The sequence below is a fragment of the Girardinichthys multiradiatus genome, chromosome 5, assembly GCF_021462225.1.
Source record: "Girardinichthys multiradiatus isolate DD_20200921_A chromosome 5, DD_fGirMul_XY1, whole genome shotgun sequence".
In the NCBI taxonomy this organism is placed as follows: Eukaryota; Metazoa; Chordata; class Actinopteri; order Cyprinodontiformes; family Goodeidae; genus Girardinichthys; species Girardinichthys multiradiatus.
In genome coordinates, this window is record NC_061798.1 from 5,462,514 (window position 1) to 5,482,709 (window position 20,196).

Here is a 20,196-nt window from a genome sequence, read left to right on the forward strand (position 1 = left end):
TATGGTCAGTATGTCCACCAGCAACTTAAGCCTGTAGCAGCATAACTATGAAGATAGCAGTGTAATGATTAACCTTGGCAGGCTGGAGGCTGGCAGGACACAGACATAGACAAAGCTCATATTGTACAATGGAAGCTTAAAGAGATTTGGTTCGAACACTGAACCCTGTAGAATTCCAAGATTACTGAGGAATATTTGCATAGACATAAACAAGCTGAAGTTTGTTAGATAATTATGACTTAAACCAAGTTAGTGATGCTCTATTTAGCGAGGTTTAGTCATCATGCATATCAAATGCTGCATTTGTTGCTATCATTAGTTTCATTAGTGCAGTTTCTGGGCCAAGTTCTAAAAACCACCTGAGAATAACTAGTGTTAAATTCTCGTAACTTTGATTCACAACTATTTAGAATTTGTTGTCCATGGTCTAACCGCTTAGAACTAATGTATCTGGTAAATATGTAATTCCAGCAATGAAAGATTGAGAGGGATATTAAATCATGATGGAACGATAACAATTAAAGGAAAGCGGGTGGTTGTTGCTCTTTTAGGTCAGTTTTTAAATCCATGTGTTCTGCATCTGTTTTTAGTATATTTACAGAAACTGATAAATATCTCCATTTTGTATGTATTGATAACAATAAAGGTGCTTTACCTTACCTTACCAGGTGTGGAAGACTATTCGATGGTTTAAATGAAGCCTGAGACCAAACCGGACAAGATCAGTCTAACACTGCTGATCAGGGTCACTGTCTTCTAAACCAACTTCATTCAGTTGTATCCTAGTAACAATGGTGGAAGAATGGATGTAATGCAAGTTGTTATTAATATTTTTTTGCACTTTAAAGTGCAACATGCACTGAAGGTCAAACACCAGCCCCACACTCTCTGTGAGGGAGGACAGTTTAGGCTGCTCTGCTCTACTGCAATGCTTTGTGGTACTGAAGGAAATAGCGATGGCTGATTCTTTAACTGTTGTGACAGCATTCTCTGATAAACATCTAGCACCGTGAAAGGTTGGGAGGGAAAGCAGGCAACGTATTCCAAGCTATATGTCAGAATAAGATCCACAGCATGGTAGAGAAGGTGAGAGGGTCTGAGCGTTCTTTAGGTTAAATAGCCTGCATCAACTGTATGATGATACACTTGTTAAAATTTACTGTGGATTTTCTCTCATTGAAAGAGGCTCAGATTTATGCATACAGGCTTCCACAAACACCACTAGTTTATGGTACAACGTCCCTCAGCAGCTTGGAGACTTCACATGATTTTTTATTGCCATCAACAAGGTTCTGGCTCAGTTCTGGCTGGATGTTTGAGAACTCCTCTTGGCAGCATTGGTAGAGCGAATATTCTAACAGGTATGTGGCCGAAGCTTGTTGATGGCTGCAAAAAGAGTATGTAACAAGAACAACAATAATAATAATATAATAGGGACCAAGTGCAGTGGAATTATATGTATAGTTTTTATCTTTATTATTTTAAATCAATTTCTTTCTAATTAGAGGAAAAAAACTTTTAGATGCAGTTATTGTTTTTATAATTAGGTGAAGCTGATTGTTTTATTTTACATCACCCTGAAGTTAATTGGTCTCTTAATTGCCCTAAGGTGTATGAGTGTGTGTGTGCATGGTTGTTTGTGTGTTGCCCTGCGATGGACTGGCGACCTGTCCAGGGTGAACCCCGCCTCTCGCCCATAGATTGCTGGAGATAGGGACCAGCTACCCCGCGACCCACTATGGAATAATCGGTATACAGGTCCTTCTCAAAATATTAGCATATTGTGATAAAGTTCATTATTTTCCATAATGTCATGATGAAAATTTAACATTCATATATTTTAGATTCATTGCACACTAACTGAAATATTTCAGGTGTTTTATTGTCTTAATACGGATGATTTTGGCATACAGCTCATGAAAACCCAAAATTCCTATCTCACAAAATTAGCATATCATTAAAAGGGTCTCTAAACGAGCTATGAACCTAATCATCTGAATCAACGAGTTAACTCTAAACACCTGCAAAAGATTCCTGAGGCCTTTAAAACTCCCAGCCTGGTTCATAACTCAAAACCCCAATCATGGGTAAGACTGCCGACCTGACTGCTGTCCAGAAGGCCACTATTGACTCCCTCAAGCAAGAGGGTAAGACACAGAAAGAAATTTCTGAACGAATAGGCTGTTCCCAGAGTGCTGTATCAAGGCACCTCAGTGGGAAGTCTGTGGGAAGGAAAAAGTGTGGCAGAAAACGCTGCACAATGAGAAGAGGTGACCGGACCCTGAGGAAGATTGTGGAGAAGGGCCGATTCCAGACCTTGGGGGACCTGCGGAAGCAGTGGACTGAGTCTGGAGTAGAAACATCCAGAGCCACCGTGCACAGGCGTGTGCAGGAAATGGGCTACAGGTGCCGCATTCCCCAGGTCAAGCCACTTTTGAACCAGAAACAGCGGCAGAAGCGCCTGACCTGGGCTACAGAGAAGCAGCACTGGACTGTTGCTCAGTGGTCCAACGTACTTTTTTCGGATGAAAGCAAATTCTGCATGTCATTCAGAAATCAAGGTGCCAGAGTCTGGAGGAAGACTGGGGAGAAGGAAATGCCAAAATGCCAGAAGTCCAGTGTCAAGTACCCACAGTCAGTGATGGTCTGGGGTGCCGTGTCAGCTGCTGGTGTTGGTCCACTGTGTTTTATCAAGGGCAGGGTCAATGCAGCTAGCTATCAGGAGATTTTGGAGCACTTCATGCTTCCATCTGCTGAAAAGCTTTATGGAGATGAAGATTTCATTTTTCAGCACGACCTGGTACCTGCTCACAGTGCCAAAACCACTGGTAAATGGTTTACTGACCATGGTATCACTGTGCTCAATTGGCCTGCCAACTCTCCTGACCTGAACCCCATAGAGAATCTGTGGGATATTGTGAAGAGAACGTTGAGAGACTCAAGACCCAACACTCTGGATGAGCTAAAGGCTGCTATCGAAGCATCCTGGGCCTCCATAAGACCTCAGCAGTGCCACAGGCTGATTGCCTCCATGCCACGCCGCATTGAAGCAGTCATTTCTGCAAAAGGATTCCCGACCAAGTATTGAGTGCATAACTGTACATGATTATTTGAAGGTTGACATTTTTTGTATTAAAAACACTTTTCTTTTATTGGTCGGATGAAATATGCTAATTTTGTGAGATAGGAATTTTGGGTTTTCATGAGCTGTATGCCAAAATCATCCGTATTAAGACAATAAAAGACCTGAAATATTTCAGTTAGTGTGCAATGAATCTAAAATATATGAATGTTAAATTTTCATCATGACATTATGGAAAATAATGAACTTTATCACAATATGCTAATATTTTGAGAAGGACCTGTAGAAGATGACGGACTGAACTTAAACCATAAGACATTGGATTTTGATAAGCAGTGAAATTGAATATGTTCTTTCACATTCTCATCTGTGCATCAATGTTGCTGATCCCTATTAAGTGAAACATATTTTATCATACCTTATTTGTGAGGAAACATTTATAGCCATTTTTCTATGAATCCCAACTTTCACCACTGGCTGTAATTTGGCAACTAAACTATTTTGTTTTTAAAGAAAAATACATCAGATTCAAAAGTCTGGCTTGTTTTCCACAATAACTAGACTCAGCTCAGCATGTAAAAGCCAGTTTCAAATAAAGATTTCCATTACTGCTGCTGTATGAACATCTTTCAACATACTGTTAGCATTTCTAAATTAGGTGTTAAACCAGTGAACGGGAGGGTTAAAATAACAACTGTCTGCTGGATAAAACCTCCCGACAGTCTTATCAGCTATTTGTGGCCGTTTGTATTGCGTCTTGCTGAAAGCAGAGGGTGAGGAAAGAAAGACAAGCAGACACATTTCTAGTCTCTCAGCGCTTGGCGAGCCAGCACCAAGAGAAGACCCTGCTTCTGCGAGGAGCTGCCATAGCGAGTTTATTTACAATTCACAAAAAACAGGTGTCGCTTTCAAACACTGTTCAAGCATTTCATATTAAGTGTGTTCAGTAACAAACTGCCTGCCCTTTATCAGCTCTCAGTCTTTGGCTTTCCAACTTTTGGAACTCTGCTTTGCTTAAGGGAAAACCTTCCCACACATACAGGGTTTAATATTTCAGACTTTCTTTCAAGGTGCAAAGTTCTGCGTATCTACAGCACAGCCTATATAGAACTTGTACAAATTTAGTTTTTTCTTTCTTTCAAAAATAATGGTTTGTGGAGATTTCAAAACACTTCAGCTACATTTCTACATCTTGCCTCCAGTTTGTGGATTTAAAGCAAGAACACATCCGGGAGGATATGTGGAGTTGTGCGTTGGCTGCATGGCGGCGAACTGAAGGCATGTAAAGGAGTAATTACCCCATCCTGGGAGCAGTTTTATTTACAGAGCTTCTGTACTTAATCAGATAAACTATTTACTTTAAGTGCTACTGTATTACAAAATACTGACAAAAATAAAGACTCATTAGCTTCTTTTTGTCTGATATATAAATAAAGTGTTTAAGATTCACTTGAAGATGTGACCTGAAGGATCGGATCCTAATGACAGAAGGCAAACCAGTCAGAAAGTCAGCTGGGCATGGGCCGGTAAATGCAACGAGGTGAACTGAAGTCTGAATGAATTTACGCTTTCAAACCTGCTAAAAAAATGGTTCCACCCCTTCCTGGGCTTTAAAGCCCATTTAATGAGATACCAGGGAAAATCCTAAAGTGGTTGTAAGGAGCACAGAGCTGCCCCTCACACTAACAGCTGCTGCACACTGCTGGTGGGCCGGCTGAAAAAAGGCTCTCACTCCTTTTTTCTCACTTGAAGGAAGGAAAAATTCAGCTGTTTAGAAATATTTACTGTTGTGAAAAACACAGAGTCCTGGTGTGGAACTAAAAGAACAAAATCTGTTATTCCCATTATGGCAGAACTGTTTAACAACAGCTGGGAAGTCTGGTAAGATATTCCAGCTGATGGGTTGAGTAATGAACCAGCTAATAGGAGCTTGGACTCCCTGTGTTAATATCTAAAGAGAAACACAGCAAAAACAATCATTCTGTGCAATAAGCTCATTTTTGCTCAAGCCTATTAATCAAATTAAGAAATATATTGATAAAATTATCATCAATCTCTTATTTAATCAGGACCAGAAGTAGTTGTTCCGATTTAAAGGGGACATATCATGTAAAATCCACTTTTTAGCCCTTACATGCATTTAGTTGTGTACTTGGAGTCTGTAGAACAGAAAAGTTGAATTTAGTCTCCAGGTCTTTGTATTTTATAAGGGTCATATTTTTCTGTCCGTTCAGTTTTCTCTATTCTTTATTACATTTTATTAACTTTTACGCCACAGCATTTGCTCCAGAACTGCTGAACAAGGTCATTTGACTTCCGGCAAACCAATTTCGCCATTTTTATTTCTCGCTGTGATTTTGTAGTCCAAGCTTAAGTATGACAAAGCTGCAAGTGGATAAGTCTAAATGTTCAGTTGTTGGGTGTATTAACCCACACATTTCATTACACCGTCCTCCAGCATCAGAACCTCTATGAAATGCCTGGTTGAATTTGATTTTTCAAGGAAATGTTCCCACATCAGTGGGGAAATTCCTCTATGTTTGCACGAGCGCCTTCAGCAACTTCCACCACTTTTAAGAAGGATTTGCTGAAAGACTTCATCTGATTAAGGAGTCAGTTCCCTCGTCTTTGAAACGATGGAGACAGCAAAGCGGTGAGCTGCAAATAACGCTAAAATGAAAACAAACTTTATTTTAGACATGAATTTATTTCTTATAAGGCCATTGTTTTGCCAGCAGTAGCATCGTGTTTTCTCCTCTCGATCTGGGTCAAATCTGGGAATAAAAAGTTTAGGCGAAGCTAGAGTATTGTATCAGTTATCAAGCTACAAAAATGGCCGAAAAGATTAAAGTGGAACACCTTTGACCTGGAGGGGGGCGGGGTGTGAAGTGCCTCAACAGCATTTAAAGAGACAGCACCAAAACGAGTTTTGGCCTCAGATGCATCTCAGAGGTAGAAGAGGAACCTGTGGAGCTACAATAACAAGGAGTTCAGACCAAAGCCTTGCAGCTTCACTTTATATAGACCACAACTGAATGATTTAAATGTGAAAAGGAAGGATTTAAAAGCATGATAGGTCCCCTTAAAATAAAAGCATTTAGACCATGTTTTAATTTTTGTGTAAATACCACAATGTGTGAGAATAAGACACTGGCCCATGCCTATTGTTTGTTCATTAATCATCCGTCTCTCTGTTGGCCCCACATACTGATGTCATTTAATGTTCTTCATTTTTCATTTTAAACCAGCCTCTCTTTTTTCTAGCTCTGAGCTTGACTGTGCGTCACAGACTAATAACATTCCAACAATGTGCAAAAAAAGGGACAAACAAAATGTGGGAACACTCCCATCACTGGGAATTCTGTGAACACATGGAGGTACAGAGGGAGAAGCATCAGAGTCTGGGCCCAAACACTGTACTCTCCCCTACCCTTCCTGTGATAGGGCACAGTGTTTTCATAGAGAACAGCATAAAGGTCATTTCTGTTTAGTGTAGTGGTTCAGAAAAATAGCAGCACCTTATTCATTCTATGCAAGATTTTTTTTTTTTAACAGCCAGTTAAAAATGTTTGTCAAGCTGAACACTAGAATAAAACCTAGCTGGAGTCATAACTTTATGCTATTTCCAGGTCAACCTCAGAACCCATAAAGGTCAAGTTGGTGTTCCTGGACTCTCATGAACTAGGTTACACATATTTCAGTAAACAAAATAAATTTGCCTTTTTGCACCGAGACCTTACTTGCCTTATTTTTGAACATAATGTGATGTTCAGTATTTATTACCAACGGCAGGGATCAGCATTGTACAATAGCTGTTATTCATTTGTCTCCATCCCGATCACCACGCAGCCTCTTTTTGTGCTGCTGCTCTGTGATGACGTACTTGAAGAACTCATACACAGACCAGCTGATGGCGGTGGAAGGCATCTGGTAGATGACTCTGGCCTGGACACCTTTAAAAAACGCCGGCATGCCTCCCATCCTGTACACAGTCCGGAAAGCCTCGCCCAGCCCGGAGATGTAGCGGCTCTCTGGGCCTGAGGCAGCAGCTGCTGCTGCTCCTCCCTGGATCACATGGACGGCCTGACCCTCCTGTGTGTTGAGGAGGGTCTTGCAGACATCGAGGGGAGTGGTGACAGCGGCTGCCAAGGCTCCGGCGAGAGCACCTGACACAACGTGGGAAGATGGATTGTACTGTCTGTGAGGGTTCAGGAGCTCCTGGAGGTACTCGTAGGTCATGAAGTGCAGCGCCTGGAACGGCACGTTCATGCTCAGCTGGGTGGTGTAGCTGCGGTAGAAGGCAGCTGGTCCCTCCTGTCTCAGCAAAGAGCCCATGCAGTCCAAGGCTCCACGGTAGGGGGAGTTGAACATCTGCATCCGCTGCTTCACAACTATGGAGGGACATTGGTAATAAGAAGATACAATGATGTGTACCATTCCTCAGTCCAGGAAGGAAAGAGAAACAGATTCTTTAAAGTGTCTGCTACCTTTCCACATTTCATGACATTACAACACCAATCTTTAATGCATGTAGAGTATGTGTACATCAGGTGAACTAAAACCAGAGAGCCTCAGATGAGTTTCTACCTTCAGCTGGGTTCATGATGGTATCATGTAGGACAGTAGCTGCACAGCCTGCTACTCCTAAAAAAACACACACACATTATATGTAGCTTCCACCACCAGCTAGAAGAAACAGTTTGCTTCAAATGTGATCATCTCTTTTGCCTCTAATATAAACATTATACTAAAACATTATAATAATGTTAATTGTTTGTAAAGTCTTAAAACCATAGCTGGAAATAAGTAAAACTTCCCTTTATGAATGATCTCACCGTTTGCAAAGTGGCTGTTTGTGCCAGGTTTAATTGCATCACTGAGTGAAAACTTTATTTTCTCATAGCAAGCAAAGTAAAGAGCATGTGCAGGTCCAGCCCCCACTGCCAGTACATTGACCCCCCTGATGGGCCGCCACACCCCCTCTGTCCGGACAATCTGCTGCAGTGCATCCATCACGTTGCGGTAGCGCGCCCCTGGCTCAGGATGCAGGCTCTGCATGCGAGTCTGTGGGGAACACATGAAGTTATAAACATATGGATCAAATGGATGATATGTGTAATGTCACACACAGCCCATTAAGCTATACACTACTGAATGGACACGGGCAGCTTTTGTGAATGAACAACTTACTACTTCAAACAAACTGAAGACATAAAAAAAGGACATAATAGAGGAGCTGGTCCATTCTGACTGATTCACTCAGAATAAGGGTCCAACATAAAGAAAGACCATGTATCATGCAGTCATTTACCTTCACACATGAAGCAACAGCAGTACATACAAAACACACGGTTAGCGTGGATAGATCTGTGGCCGACAGCAACAAGTTATCAGGACTATCAAGAAACTTCTATCCCCAGAGACCTAATGAAGGTGCAATCTTCCCAAAATGTTAGAAACCCAGTTGTCCTTTAATAGTTGAACTCTGCTAATATAATGTGAAGTTGCTCCAACTAACACAAAGAAACACCTTTATAAACCCAGACCTATTCATGGATACATGTAACCTCTGCAACAACGTAGCTTTTTCAGATTACAGATTAACACCATGGAAGCTCCAACTCTCAACAAATCCACGTCCTGAGAGTAGAAAGAAAAGAGCAGCCGTGAGAAATCAGTGTCTCCCTTTTCCTCCTCAGTTACACCATGTGTCTCACATTAAGCAGAAAACCTTTGTGAAAGATCTCAGCCAAACAGATCTTTTTGCTCCTAAGCCTAAAGTGAGTTCCTGTTAGAGGATAAAGATTAGAAACCAGTCCTGTAAGCATTTTAATTTCCAAACTGCTCTGAACTCAGTCTGTAAATGTATGTTCGGTCCAACACCACTTTAAAAATCACAATCTATTGAACTTAAACCTATACAATATCTCCCTCTGCTGGACGGAATTATGTATAACTCTATTTAACTAAGTGCAAAGAGGAATTGAAGCAGCTGGGACTGTTGCACCCATGTAGACTGAAACCTTTTATGATTAGAAACTCTTAATGGTTGCAATCACACTTAAATAATCTGGCTGTATTACTGATGAGCATCCTAGTTTACACCTTCGTCAGCTTTTCCTTTGTGACCAGCTTCCTTCCTGCCTCTACCTTTAGATTTTTTCATGACTGCTAGCATTAGGTTCAACATGTGGTTTCTTTGGGAGTTCCAGTTCAACTGAGTCATTGTATAAGGCTCAGGTCTTGGTGAGTTTAAAGTCCCGACCTAAAAACACACTGAGCTTTTATCATGTGTTTTAATGTTTTACAAACGTCATCCCTAATCAGTAGGACACCAAACATTGACCTCTTGCTATCAAACCAATGACCTCTGTGCTACTTCTGTTGAACCAGCAGCTTCACTCTGCTGACAGCATCTCATAATAAAAAGGCAGCGATATGACCTGCTCAAAGGGCTTCACTTGGAAGTCAGATAAAATTGTTTTAAACAAGGGTAACATTTCAGATAGAAACATGTTGCCTTGTGTTCTCATCTTTATGGTGCATGCTTATTTCAACCTGTGAAATTATCCCTCTGACAGTTTCCAGTTCTTGTTCTCATTAATTCTGGAAACAACCCACTGATCATTTCTTTGCAAGAGGTCCATCAAAGCTAGCTTGCAAGAGAACGGACTGGTTGACTTTTCTGTATACAGGTCCTTCTCAAAATATTAGCATATTGTGATAAAGTTCATTATTTTCCATAATGTAATGATGAAAATTTAACATTCATATATTTTAGATTCATTGCACACTAACTGAAATATTTCAGGTCTTTTATTGTCTTAATACGGATGATTTTGGCATACAGCTCATGAAAACCCAAAATTCCTATCTCACAAAATTAGCATATTTCATCCGACCAATAAAAGAAAAGTGTTTTTAATACAAAAAACGTCAACCTTCAAATAATCATGTACAGTTATGCACTCAATACTTGGTCGGGAATCCTTTTGCAGAAATGACTGCTTCAATGCGGCGTGGCATGGAGGCAATCAGCCTGTGGCACTGCTGAGGTCTTATGGAGGCCCAGGATGCTTCGATAGCGGCCTTTAGCTCATCCAGAGTGTTGGGTCTTGAGTCTCTCAACGTTCTCTTCACAATATCCCACAGATTCTCTATGGGGTTCAGGTCAGGAGAGTTGGCAGGCCAATTGAGCACAGTGATACCATGGTCAGTAAACCATTTACCAGTGGTTTTGGCACTGTGAGCAGGTGCCAGGTCGTACTGAAAAATGAAATCTTCATCTCCATAAAGCTTTTCAGCAGATGGAAGCATGAAGTGCTCCAAAATCTCCTGATAGCTAGCTGCATTGACCCTGCCCTTGATAAAACACAGTGGACCAACACCAGCAGCTGACACGGCACCCCAGACCATCACTGACTGTGGCTACTTGACATTGGACTTCTGGCATTTTGGCATTTCCTTCTCCCCAGTCTTCCTCCAGACTCTGGCACCTTGATTTCTGAATGACATGCAGAATTTGCTTTCATCCGAAAAAAGTACTTTGGACCACTGAGCAACAGTCCAGTGCTGCTTCTCTGTAGCCCAGGTCTGGCGCTTCTGCTGCTGTTTCTGGTTCAAAAGTGGCTTGACCTGGGGAATGCGGCACCTGTAGCCCATTTCCTGCACACGCCTGTGCACGGTGGCTCTGGATGTTTCTACTCCAGACTCAGTCCACTGCTTCCGCAGGTCCCCCAAGGTCTGGAATCGGCCCTTCTCCACAATCTTCCTCAGGGTCCGGTCACCTCTTCTCGTTGTGCAGCGTTTTCTGCCACACTTTTTCCTTCCCACAGACTTCCCACTGAGGTGCCTTGATACAGCACTCTGGGAACAGCCTATTCGTTCAGAAATTTCTTTCTGTGTCTTACCCTCTTGCTTGAGGGTGTCAATAGTGGCCTTCTGGACAGCAGTCAGGTCGGCAGTCTTACCCATGATTGGGGTTTTGAGTGATGAACCAGGCTGGGAGTTTTAAAGGCCTCAGGAATCTTTTGCAGGTGTTTAGAGTTAACTCGTTGATTCAGATGATTAGGTTCATAGCTCGTTTAGAGACCCTTTTAATGATATGCTAATTATGTGAGATAGGAATTTTGGGTTTTCATGAGCTGTATGCCACAATCATCCGTATTAAGACAATAAAAGACCTGAAATATTTCAGTTAGTGTGCAATGAATCTAAAATATATGAATGTTAAATTTTCATCATGACATTATGGAAAATAATGAACTTTATCACAATATGCTAATATTTTGAGAAGGACCTGTATAGCCTTAACACCCAACAGGGATTACAGAGCAGGCCTTTAATTATGTAGAGGCAGCCAAGACATGACTAACAGGTGTATCGGTAAAGGAAGAGAGCGAAGCGTTAACATAAAAACATCCCAGATAGGAACGTTTTCACATGCGTCATCACATCGGCTTCCTCAATATTGCTTCATCTTCACAGCAGAAATACGTCTTTCTGGTGTTCCTCAACTAACATACAAAGGTTTTCTACCTTCTGTAGTTTTTAGTGCGTTATTTCTAATTGACAGGAACAGTAGCAGCAGGTTTATTCATTATTTATTTATTCCCAACTGCTACTAATTACTTTGTACAACTTTCATTCATGCCAAGGCAGTGTTGTGTTCACCTCCATGAATACTGTGTTACATCAACATATTTGAATCCACAAGGATAGGAGTTGACTCTTGGGTATAAAACAGGGCTGCCTAGAGAACAGCTGTAATGTTAGTCATTCAATTTCCTAAACCAAGTCAGCGTTTCCCCAGCTGTTATATTGGAGGGGCCCGTAGCCCTTAAACAACCCTCTGCACCCCTCCTACATGGACAAGTTAATTATTTGAAATGTATTTTCTAAACAGACATCACAACAGAACACATTTAATGTTACCTTTCCTTTAGAAAACAGATCTATACATTGTTCTTTTATGAAACAAACAAAATGATCTTGTTTTTTTCTACAATGTTGTGCTTGTCATATCACTCGCGGTAGAGGTCCGCACAGACACACAGGACACTCTCTCCTGCCAGTTAACAACCACCTACAAAACAAACTATAATAGCCATGTTTTTTTTAAAGCCCCAGGTGTTGTGAACACAGCAACACTCACTCTGCTGCGAGCAGCAGTCATAATTCTCCTGCTCCGTACCCAACTTTAGAAAATATTGCTTGAAGCCCCGCCTCCTACAAGGAGCAACAATCGATATTTTCCAGGATCAGTCTTGTACAGCCAGGAGGAGTATTCCCCTCTGACAGCTGCTGGGTCAAAACCTGTCACCCCATTACATAAGTATGTATGGAAATACATATATAAGAGATAAAGAAAACAAAGCTGGACACTAGAGATAACTGACAAATATTTAAATTTTGTTAGTGTTTTTTGCTAACTGTTAAATTATGCTGAGTCTATATTGATTAAAGCAATTGATCGCTTTATTGCAGTTATTAAAGAAAAACTTTAAAATCCGGTCTCTAACTGAGAGAAATGTTTATTTCTGACGTTAGTTTCCTGCATTATGGAGGAACTATAATCTATTAACACTGGTTTTGTTTATTGCCGTTTGGATGACACCCATTTCTGCACAGCTTTCTGCAACCTGGCCAATCAGATCAAGGTCTGGACTTTGACTGAGCCATTGCAACACATTGATTCTGTTTTTTCCAGGCTTTTTGTTGTACATTTGCTGAAAGGAATGGGATCTTCATCCTGTTACATGACCTATTAACAGCTGAAAACACAGCGAGTTTGTAGGAAAAGGGGATGAATCACACAGTTCTAATGTGAATAGTATAGATCATCGGGTCACAGTTTTTTTTCCACGGTAGTTCTTCAAAGAAAAGCTAAAGATTATAAGGACTGAACTGGTTTTCCACCGTTATGGAAAATTCTGGCCTATTTACTAAGTATAAGGCTCACTGCTTTGCAATTAAAATGTCCCAGAGACATGGTGTGAATTAAGTTTAAGATTAGAATTAAAAACCTACATATCATAGTTAGAATAAGTTCAATTCAGTTTTATTGATATAGCGCCAATTCACAACACATGACGTCTCAAGGCACTTTACAAAGTCAGTTCAATCAAATCACACAGATTTCAAGTCGGATTCATACATTCCAATTAATTAAAAGGTTAGACATAAACAATGTTACTAAAATGAATAGAAGTCAATACAAAGTCCTGGTATGGGTAGAAATAAAAATGTGGGTGTGTGTAAGTGAGAGTATTTCTATATATGTAAAATACACTGAAAGCATAGTCCAAGTAGAATCTTACTTAAAATAAAACAGTTTCGAATTGCAAAAAGTTTAATGAGAATAATATTAATATTAGCACTCTGTATCAGCAAGTACTTACACGTGGGTACTTGGATAGGCTATAAGTGTATCCATAAAACAAGCAAGTGGCCAAGAAATGTTCAAATGCAAACTATTAATGAAGTTAAAAAAAAAATGGTTTATTGCCATTGAATAAAGGCATTTAAAGTAAAAATAACTGTGACCAACATCTTGCAATCAAGTTTAGTCCCTATTTGGGTCATTGTTTGTTGTGCCATACACTCCTATTCTATGGTACCTTTACACACATCTATGACCTACTTGTTCAATGCAACATGAAATAATTTTACATTAAAGATTTTTCAGATAGTGTTAAACTTGGAAAAATATGCCTTGAAAAGAGAGTCTTCTAGTCAGGTGTTCAGCTAATCTTGTCAACGACTTGGTCAAAGTAACGACCAACGTCAAACTTTCAATCAAGGTTACTACGACTTAACCAATGCCCTTCTACTAATGCAATCATCTGTTATGATACATTTCAAAGAATCTTAAGGCACGACGAAACAAGAAGAAATTAGAGGAAATAATTAACTACAGCACAATTCCCAGTAGGAGGCAGGGTGTTAGTAAAGTGGAACGCTGCCAAGAGGAAACATAAACCCAACAAAGAAGAAGTCATGGCCAGCAGGAAGTTTCTTTGCCAAGTTTTACAGTAAAAAAAATGTCCGATATGACTTCCTTAAAGAGTAAAGATTTTAAAAAGACGAACTTCCCCATTCTACTTCAGTTTAGTAGCTGAAACCGAAAGTAATTTTCAAAGAGCTTTTTCATTTAAAAGTCAGACATTCTGCAGAGATTGTGTTTCAGCTTACAATTTCAGTTCATAAACGGTTCATTTTTATTGCACTATGCTGTTTAATGGCGAATGCATAAACATGATTGAGTATTTTTGCTTTAGACTTTTAGTTGACAAAAACATAATGAGGTACAAGAAAGGAAAACGTAATCAGTTAAGAGACCTTGTGAGTCCATTTTTCTAGACATCTGAGAATCATAAGGTTGGTGTGTTTTACATATGTTACTCAGCAACAGCACACAATAATCCATATCAACACTGTAAATACAGAGGACAAGTGAGGCTATTTAGCCAAAAAGAAATTGTAGGACCAAGATGAGGTGAATGTCAAGGAATCTGTAGTGAACAAGAGCTTTGTTTTTAGGAGTCCCATAGAACTGTTGTTCCTCCATTTTTGATAGAACATTACACAGCTGCCAGGAAATTCTTAAATACGTGACTCATGACGTTATTTGGTTAAAAAAACCTGAGTTACCCAATTCAAGCTCTATCTCCTCACATTGAACTTTCCAGATTAGCTTCCTTGCAGTATAAAGGGGTGGCCATGATCTGATCAGCTGTAATAAGCTCCAAATAAGCCCAAAACCAGGTACCCCATTTTATTTATGAACATGCACCAAGTTATTAACCCGAAAACAGTTAATTGACAGGAATGTTGCATTTAACCGAACTTGGTGAAATAGTGTATGGAAGTGCACATTGAGCCATATGCTTTCAAGCAGGCTTTAAAGAGGCTAATATGAGATTTAAAGAGCTCCAGAAAGAATAAAACACATTACATACATGTTGGAAAACAAAGACATTTGTTGGCTGCTAAGGACACTATCATTTAAGCTAATCACCAACTTACCATTTACACCGCATGCCAATTGCTAAAAACGTTTTCAAAACGTACTTTCATTCTCTTATGTTTCGTTTCATACTTCATGGTAATTAGCTGACCTCTGTTAGCAAGGTTGCCTCGGTTAGCTTGGAGGCTAACTAATGACTAAGTGAAGGCTTGTTCTGGGGCCTAGATTTTATGCAACCAGGGGTGTTTGTGTGACATAACGAAGACTCCAAGAAGTTTTAAAATGAACTACATTTAGTGAACAATTGTCTGGTTACCTTGACGCAGTCGATGGGGTACATGAGGCAGTGCTCCATGATTCCAGCCACAGCTCCAGCCAGCATGTGTGTGCTGCTGGCTGCTCCTTGAGGCAGTCCTTCATAGTCTATTTCTGGCTCAGCAGAGGCCGAGGGCTCGGGAGTTGTTCGGTGCAACCCCGAGACAAAGTGCGGCTCCCCGGTCATTCTCGACGAAAAGGACCCGACGAGCCCCCCCGTTGCATCCAAGACGCTGCTGCCAAGAGTCCCAAACCGGGTGCCTGTGACCCGCCTTTCGACGGCCGGTGATTCTAGGGTCGAATGCGGAGAGACAAACCCGTCCACTTCCATTACGTAGACGAGATTGTAATGTCCGTTAGATGCAGTTGCACCGAGAACACCGGCGCGACACTGTTGGTGTAATCTTCCCGGTGGTACACCTCGTTCCCCCCCGGTCGGCGGTTAAATAAGAGTCTTGGCGCGGCAGCTGATGAGAGCCGGGAATTGGAATATTATTGACGAGAGTGAGCAATATTACAATGAATCTGATTCGACAAGCTTGCTGTCAATTTTCACATGCGTCGATTTGATTGGATAACTAGGTGGAGCTGTAGAAACGTGGGCGTTGCCGGGTTTGTAGCGGTGGGATGTCACGGTTTTAAACCGAACGTCACCATTAACCCACAAAACAACCCTGAAACCACCCTTTCATATTTAATGGTCACTAGATGCACGTCGTTTTCTATTCAATTTTATTCATTTTTAACAAACTTAACTGTAGTGCAAAAGTACATTCAAAAACATATACAAATACAAAGGAGCAGGCGCGTAGTTAGACCTGGGCTTCCGGGGCGGAAGGCCCGGATGTTTTCTGAATAGCCCCGGACTTCTTGATAGAAGACATTTAGAAGTATTAAAAAGATGCAGCCACAAAATGGTATTGGCCTTCACAGTATTATTTAAAAACAGAGTTTTTCAATTGTGTTCCTTATAATCACCTCCTGGTCCACCTAACCTGACAATGAGTTAAAAGGAGAAGACAAAAAAGTTATTTGCGCAACGCTAATGCGCAACTACGCGCAGAGCCAGAGACAGACTCCATTCTGGAGAAGTCCAGAACAGCAGTTTACTCCAGGTCGACCTGCCTTCTTCATTACCTGAAAAGTTACACTGAGCGCCTTGAACAGGGATCATTTCAGAGCAACCGTGGAGCCAACCGGAGAGTGGGAGCCTGGTGGGTGTGTGTGTTGAGGAACAGGTGGAAGCAGAGCGGTATAACCCAGGAGAAGATAGCGTTAAAACCTGAATGCTGACTCGAAAAGAGCTAATTGTAAGTTACAGATAATCACTGATTCACCCAGCAAGACATGAGGCAGAGGTTCACTCTAATGAGAATCTTCTGGGTCATGATGAGGAACTTTCAATTGAGCTTCAGGTGAAGTTAAATGATCTGTGATAGAAAACAGCAGCAACCTTCTCTGTGAGCTTCTAGCCAGATTTGCATCATAATGTGAAAATATCTGGTCCTTTACTTCAGTCAAAATAAAAGCATTTAATCCTAACGTAGCTGAACACATTAAAAGGTCCTTCAGATCAACACATTGATCTCATTGCTGCAGCAAGTCTTATAGTCTAGTTCTACGTGTAGACAGAAAAAAGTGTTGCTCAATAAACCAGGAAATTACAGGGGTTGGACAATGAAACTGAAACACCTGTCATTTTAGTGTGGGAGGTTTCATGGCTAAATTGGACCAGCCTGGTAGCCAGTCTTCATTGATTGCACATTGCACCAGTAAGAGCAGAGTGTGAAGGTTCAATTAGCAGGGTAAGAGCACAGTTTTGCTCAAAATATTGAAATACACACAACATTATGGGTGACATACCAGAGTTCAAAAGAGGACAAATTGTTGGTGCACGTCTTGCTGGCGCATCTGTGACCAAGACAGCAAGTCTTTGTGATGTATCAAGAGCCACGGTATCCAGGGTAATGTCAGCATACCACCAAGAAGGACGAACCACATCCAACAGGATTAACTGTGGACGCAAGAGGAAGCTGTCTGAAAGGGATGTTCGGGTGCTAACCCGGATTGTATCCAAAAAACATAAAACCACGGCTGCCCAAATCATGGCAGAATTAAATGTGCACCTCAACTCTCCTGTTTCCACCAGAACTGTCCGTCAGGAGCTCCACAGGGTCAATATACACGGCCGGGCTGCTATAGCCAAACCTTTGGTCACTCATGCCAATGCCAAACGTCGGTTTCAATGGTGCAAGGAGCACAAATCTTGGGCTGTGGACAATGTGAAACATGTATTGTTCTCTGATGAGTCCACCTTTGCTGTTTTCCCCACATCCAGGAGAGTTACGGTGTGGAGAAGCCCCAAAGAAGCGTACCACCCAGACTGTTGCATGCCCAGAGTGAAGCTTGGGGGTGGATCAGTGATGGTTTGGGCTGCCATATCATGGCATTCCCTTGGCCCAATACTTGTGCTAGATGGGCACGTCACTGCCAAGGACTACTGAACCATTCTTGAAGAACATGTGCATCCAATGGTTCAAACATTGTATCCTGAAGGCGGTGCCGTGTATAAGGATGACAATGCACCAATACACACAGCAAGACTGGTGAAAGATTGGTTTGATGAACATGAAAGTGAAGTTGAACATCTCCCATGGCCTGCACAGTCACCAGATCTAAATATTATTGAGCCACTTTGTGGTGTTTTGGAGGAGTGAGTCAGGAAACGTTTTCCTCCACCAGTATCACGTAGTGACCTGGCCACTATCCTGCAAGAAGAATGGCTTAAAATCCCTCTGATCACTGTGCAGGACTTGTATATGTCATTCCCCAGACGAATTGACGCTGTATTGGCCGCAAAAGGAGGCCTTACACCATACTAATAAATTATTGTGGTCTAAAACCAGGTGTTTCAGTTTCATTGTCCAACCCCTGTATCTCCTGGTTCCAGTAAGACGTAGTAGAAAGTTCAAAAGTAAACCTCCCTCTTCTCTTATCTTCTGTGCTGATTCTAAACATACACCTCTGGTTTTAAAGATGCAGAATAATTAAGAAATAAATCATAGCAATTAATCACAGGTGGACCATTGGTTAGTTAACAATTTTATTTTTCTGAATTACACATGAAATATTATATAAACTAAACTAATTAAACAAGGATACAGTTTTACTGAGGGTGAGACATACATATCATAACTATACTATTATTAATAACTGTAATATTAGTACTGATAAGGTTCAGGATGAGGCTCTATGCTATATTTTAAACACCACAACTTAACACCCTTTCCTCTCAAAGTGTTTAATAGTAAGAACTGCACTAATGTCTCACATGTAGAACAAAAGACTGTGTTGTAAAATGTTTCTTTTATTATTTTTGGCAGGACAAATTTCTTCAGAAGTGGATTGAATGGCTGAAAAGATGGCGATTTTAATCAAATGTTTCGAAAGCTCTTGGCATAATAAAATAAACGTGTTTTAGGATTTTACCATTTGACAAAGATTTAGGAAAATCAACCTTATTCCATTTTCCTTTTTGAAATAAAAGAATAAAGACAATGGAGCCTCAGGAGTGGAATACTTTGATGAGAATGTAATGTTTAAAAAAGGTCATTTATGTAGATGACAAAAGAAGCACATTTATCTGACCCATAGTAAACATCTCTTAGTTTAAGAAAAACCTTTGTCAGCAAATATTCAGCTTAAGTTCTTTTCTAAATACCTCAAAAGATGTCATTATTTGCTTCAGCAAAATGGTTTTTCATCAGGCCTAAACTCTGTTTCTCCTTGTCCTTCATTCAGCTTCTAACAAAAATAATATGTAAAATTATTGCAATACTTTTTTGTTTGATTCACAATAATTTACATTCAGTCTAAAACCAGTCGAGACAGAGAACTGGTACAATATGTCCTATATTATTTTAATTTTAAATTACCTATAAATTATCTTATTGACATCTAAGTATTTTGGATTTGGGCTAAAGCCCCCAATGTTTTGAGACCCTAAAAACGCACGTGCAAAGGGGTCACTACAGTGCACTGCTTTGGGTTGTATCAGTCTGGGTTTTGATGGTATTCTTGCATCATTTTTGCAAAAAAAGCTGCTTCTTCGGACCCTGCCACCTACCTGACCACAAGTTCACCAAAAAATCTTCAAACTGACATGGCTGGCAGTCAGCTAGAAGTAGGGAGCATCCTGTCAGCCTGTCTTTCTGCAGTATATCACCATTACGGCGAAAGATTTTGAAAGATCAATAAACAACAAATAAGTTAATAATTTGTCTAGTAAAGTGGACATTATGCATCACTGTATATATTTTAACTGAAATTTATACCACTACTGTACATTTACTAATAATTAAGAAAAAACTTTAACAGCAGCAAATGCTTAGGGAGTAAATTAACAAACAAAGATCTTATTTTGTTATAGACTCTACCTTACATTTTTTGTAACCACAACAATATTTTGCAGATTAGTTCAATTGTGTGATTTAATTTAGAATTCGTGTCTTTACATTTCATGTGCTGCGATGGACTGGCGACCTGCCATAGACTGCTGGAGATAGACACCAGCTTCCATAGATAGACTTTTTTCAATAACAGTGTGGTCCCCCAGCTGCTATGTGACAAGAAAGTATATGTACCCTTTCAGAACAGGGATCTAAAACGGAGAAATAGAGAAATGGAGGTTGGAGGCGGTGTGTCACTAATGATCTTCCCAAGTAGAGCATGTTCTGTGAATGGAACATGCAAAATGATCCCAGTCAGAGTAACTACCTAATAGAAAATAAGGATATGTAAAATGTATTCAAATAGTATTCACTTAAACAGC

General features: G+C 40.5%; 1 protein-coding gene across 1 annotated transcript; it reads right to left on the reverse strand.

Moving 5' to 3' along the window:
• Window positions 1-3,886: 3,886 nt before the first annotated feature.
• On the reverse strand, window positions 3,887-15,928 carry LOC124868871 (mitoferrin-2-like). Its single transcript, XM_047366494.1, has 4 exons — window positions 15,367-15,928; window positions 7,918-8,146; window positions 7,670-7,726; window positions 3,887-7,473 (listed from the first exon to the last, which is right to left on the reverse strand). Exons 1-4 carry the CDS (start codon window positions 15,694-15,696, stop codon window positions 6,902-6,904), a joined length of 1,188 nt encoding a protein of 395 aa, XP_047222450.1. The 5' UTR covers window positions 15,697-15,928; the 3' UTR covers window positions 3,887-6,901.
• Window positions 15,929-20,196: the final 4,268 nt, after the last annotated feature.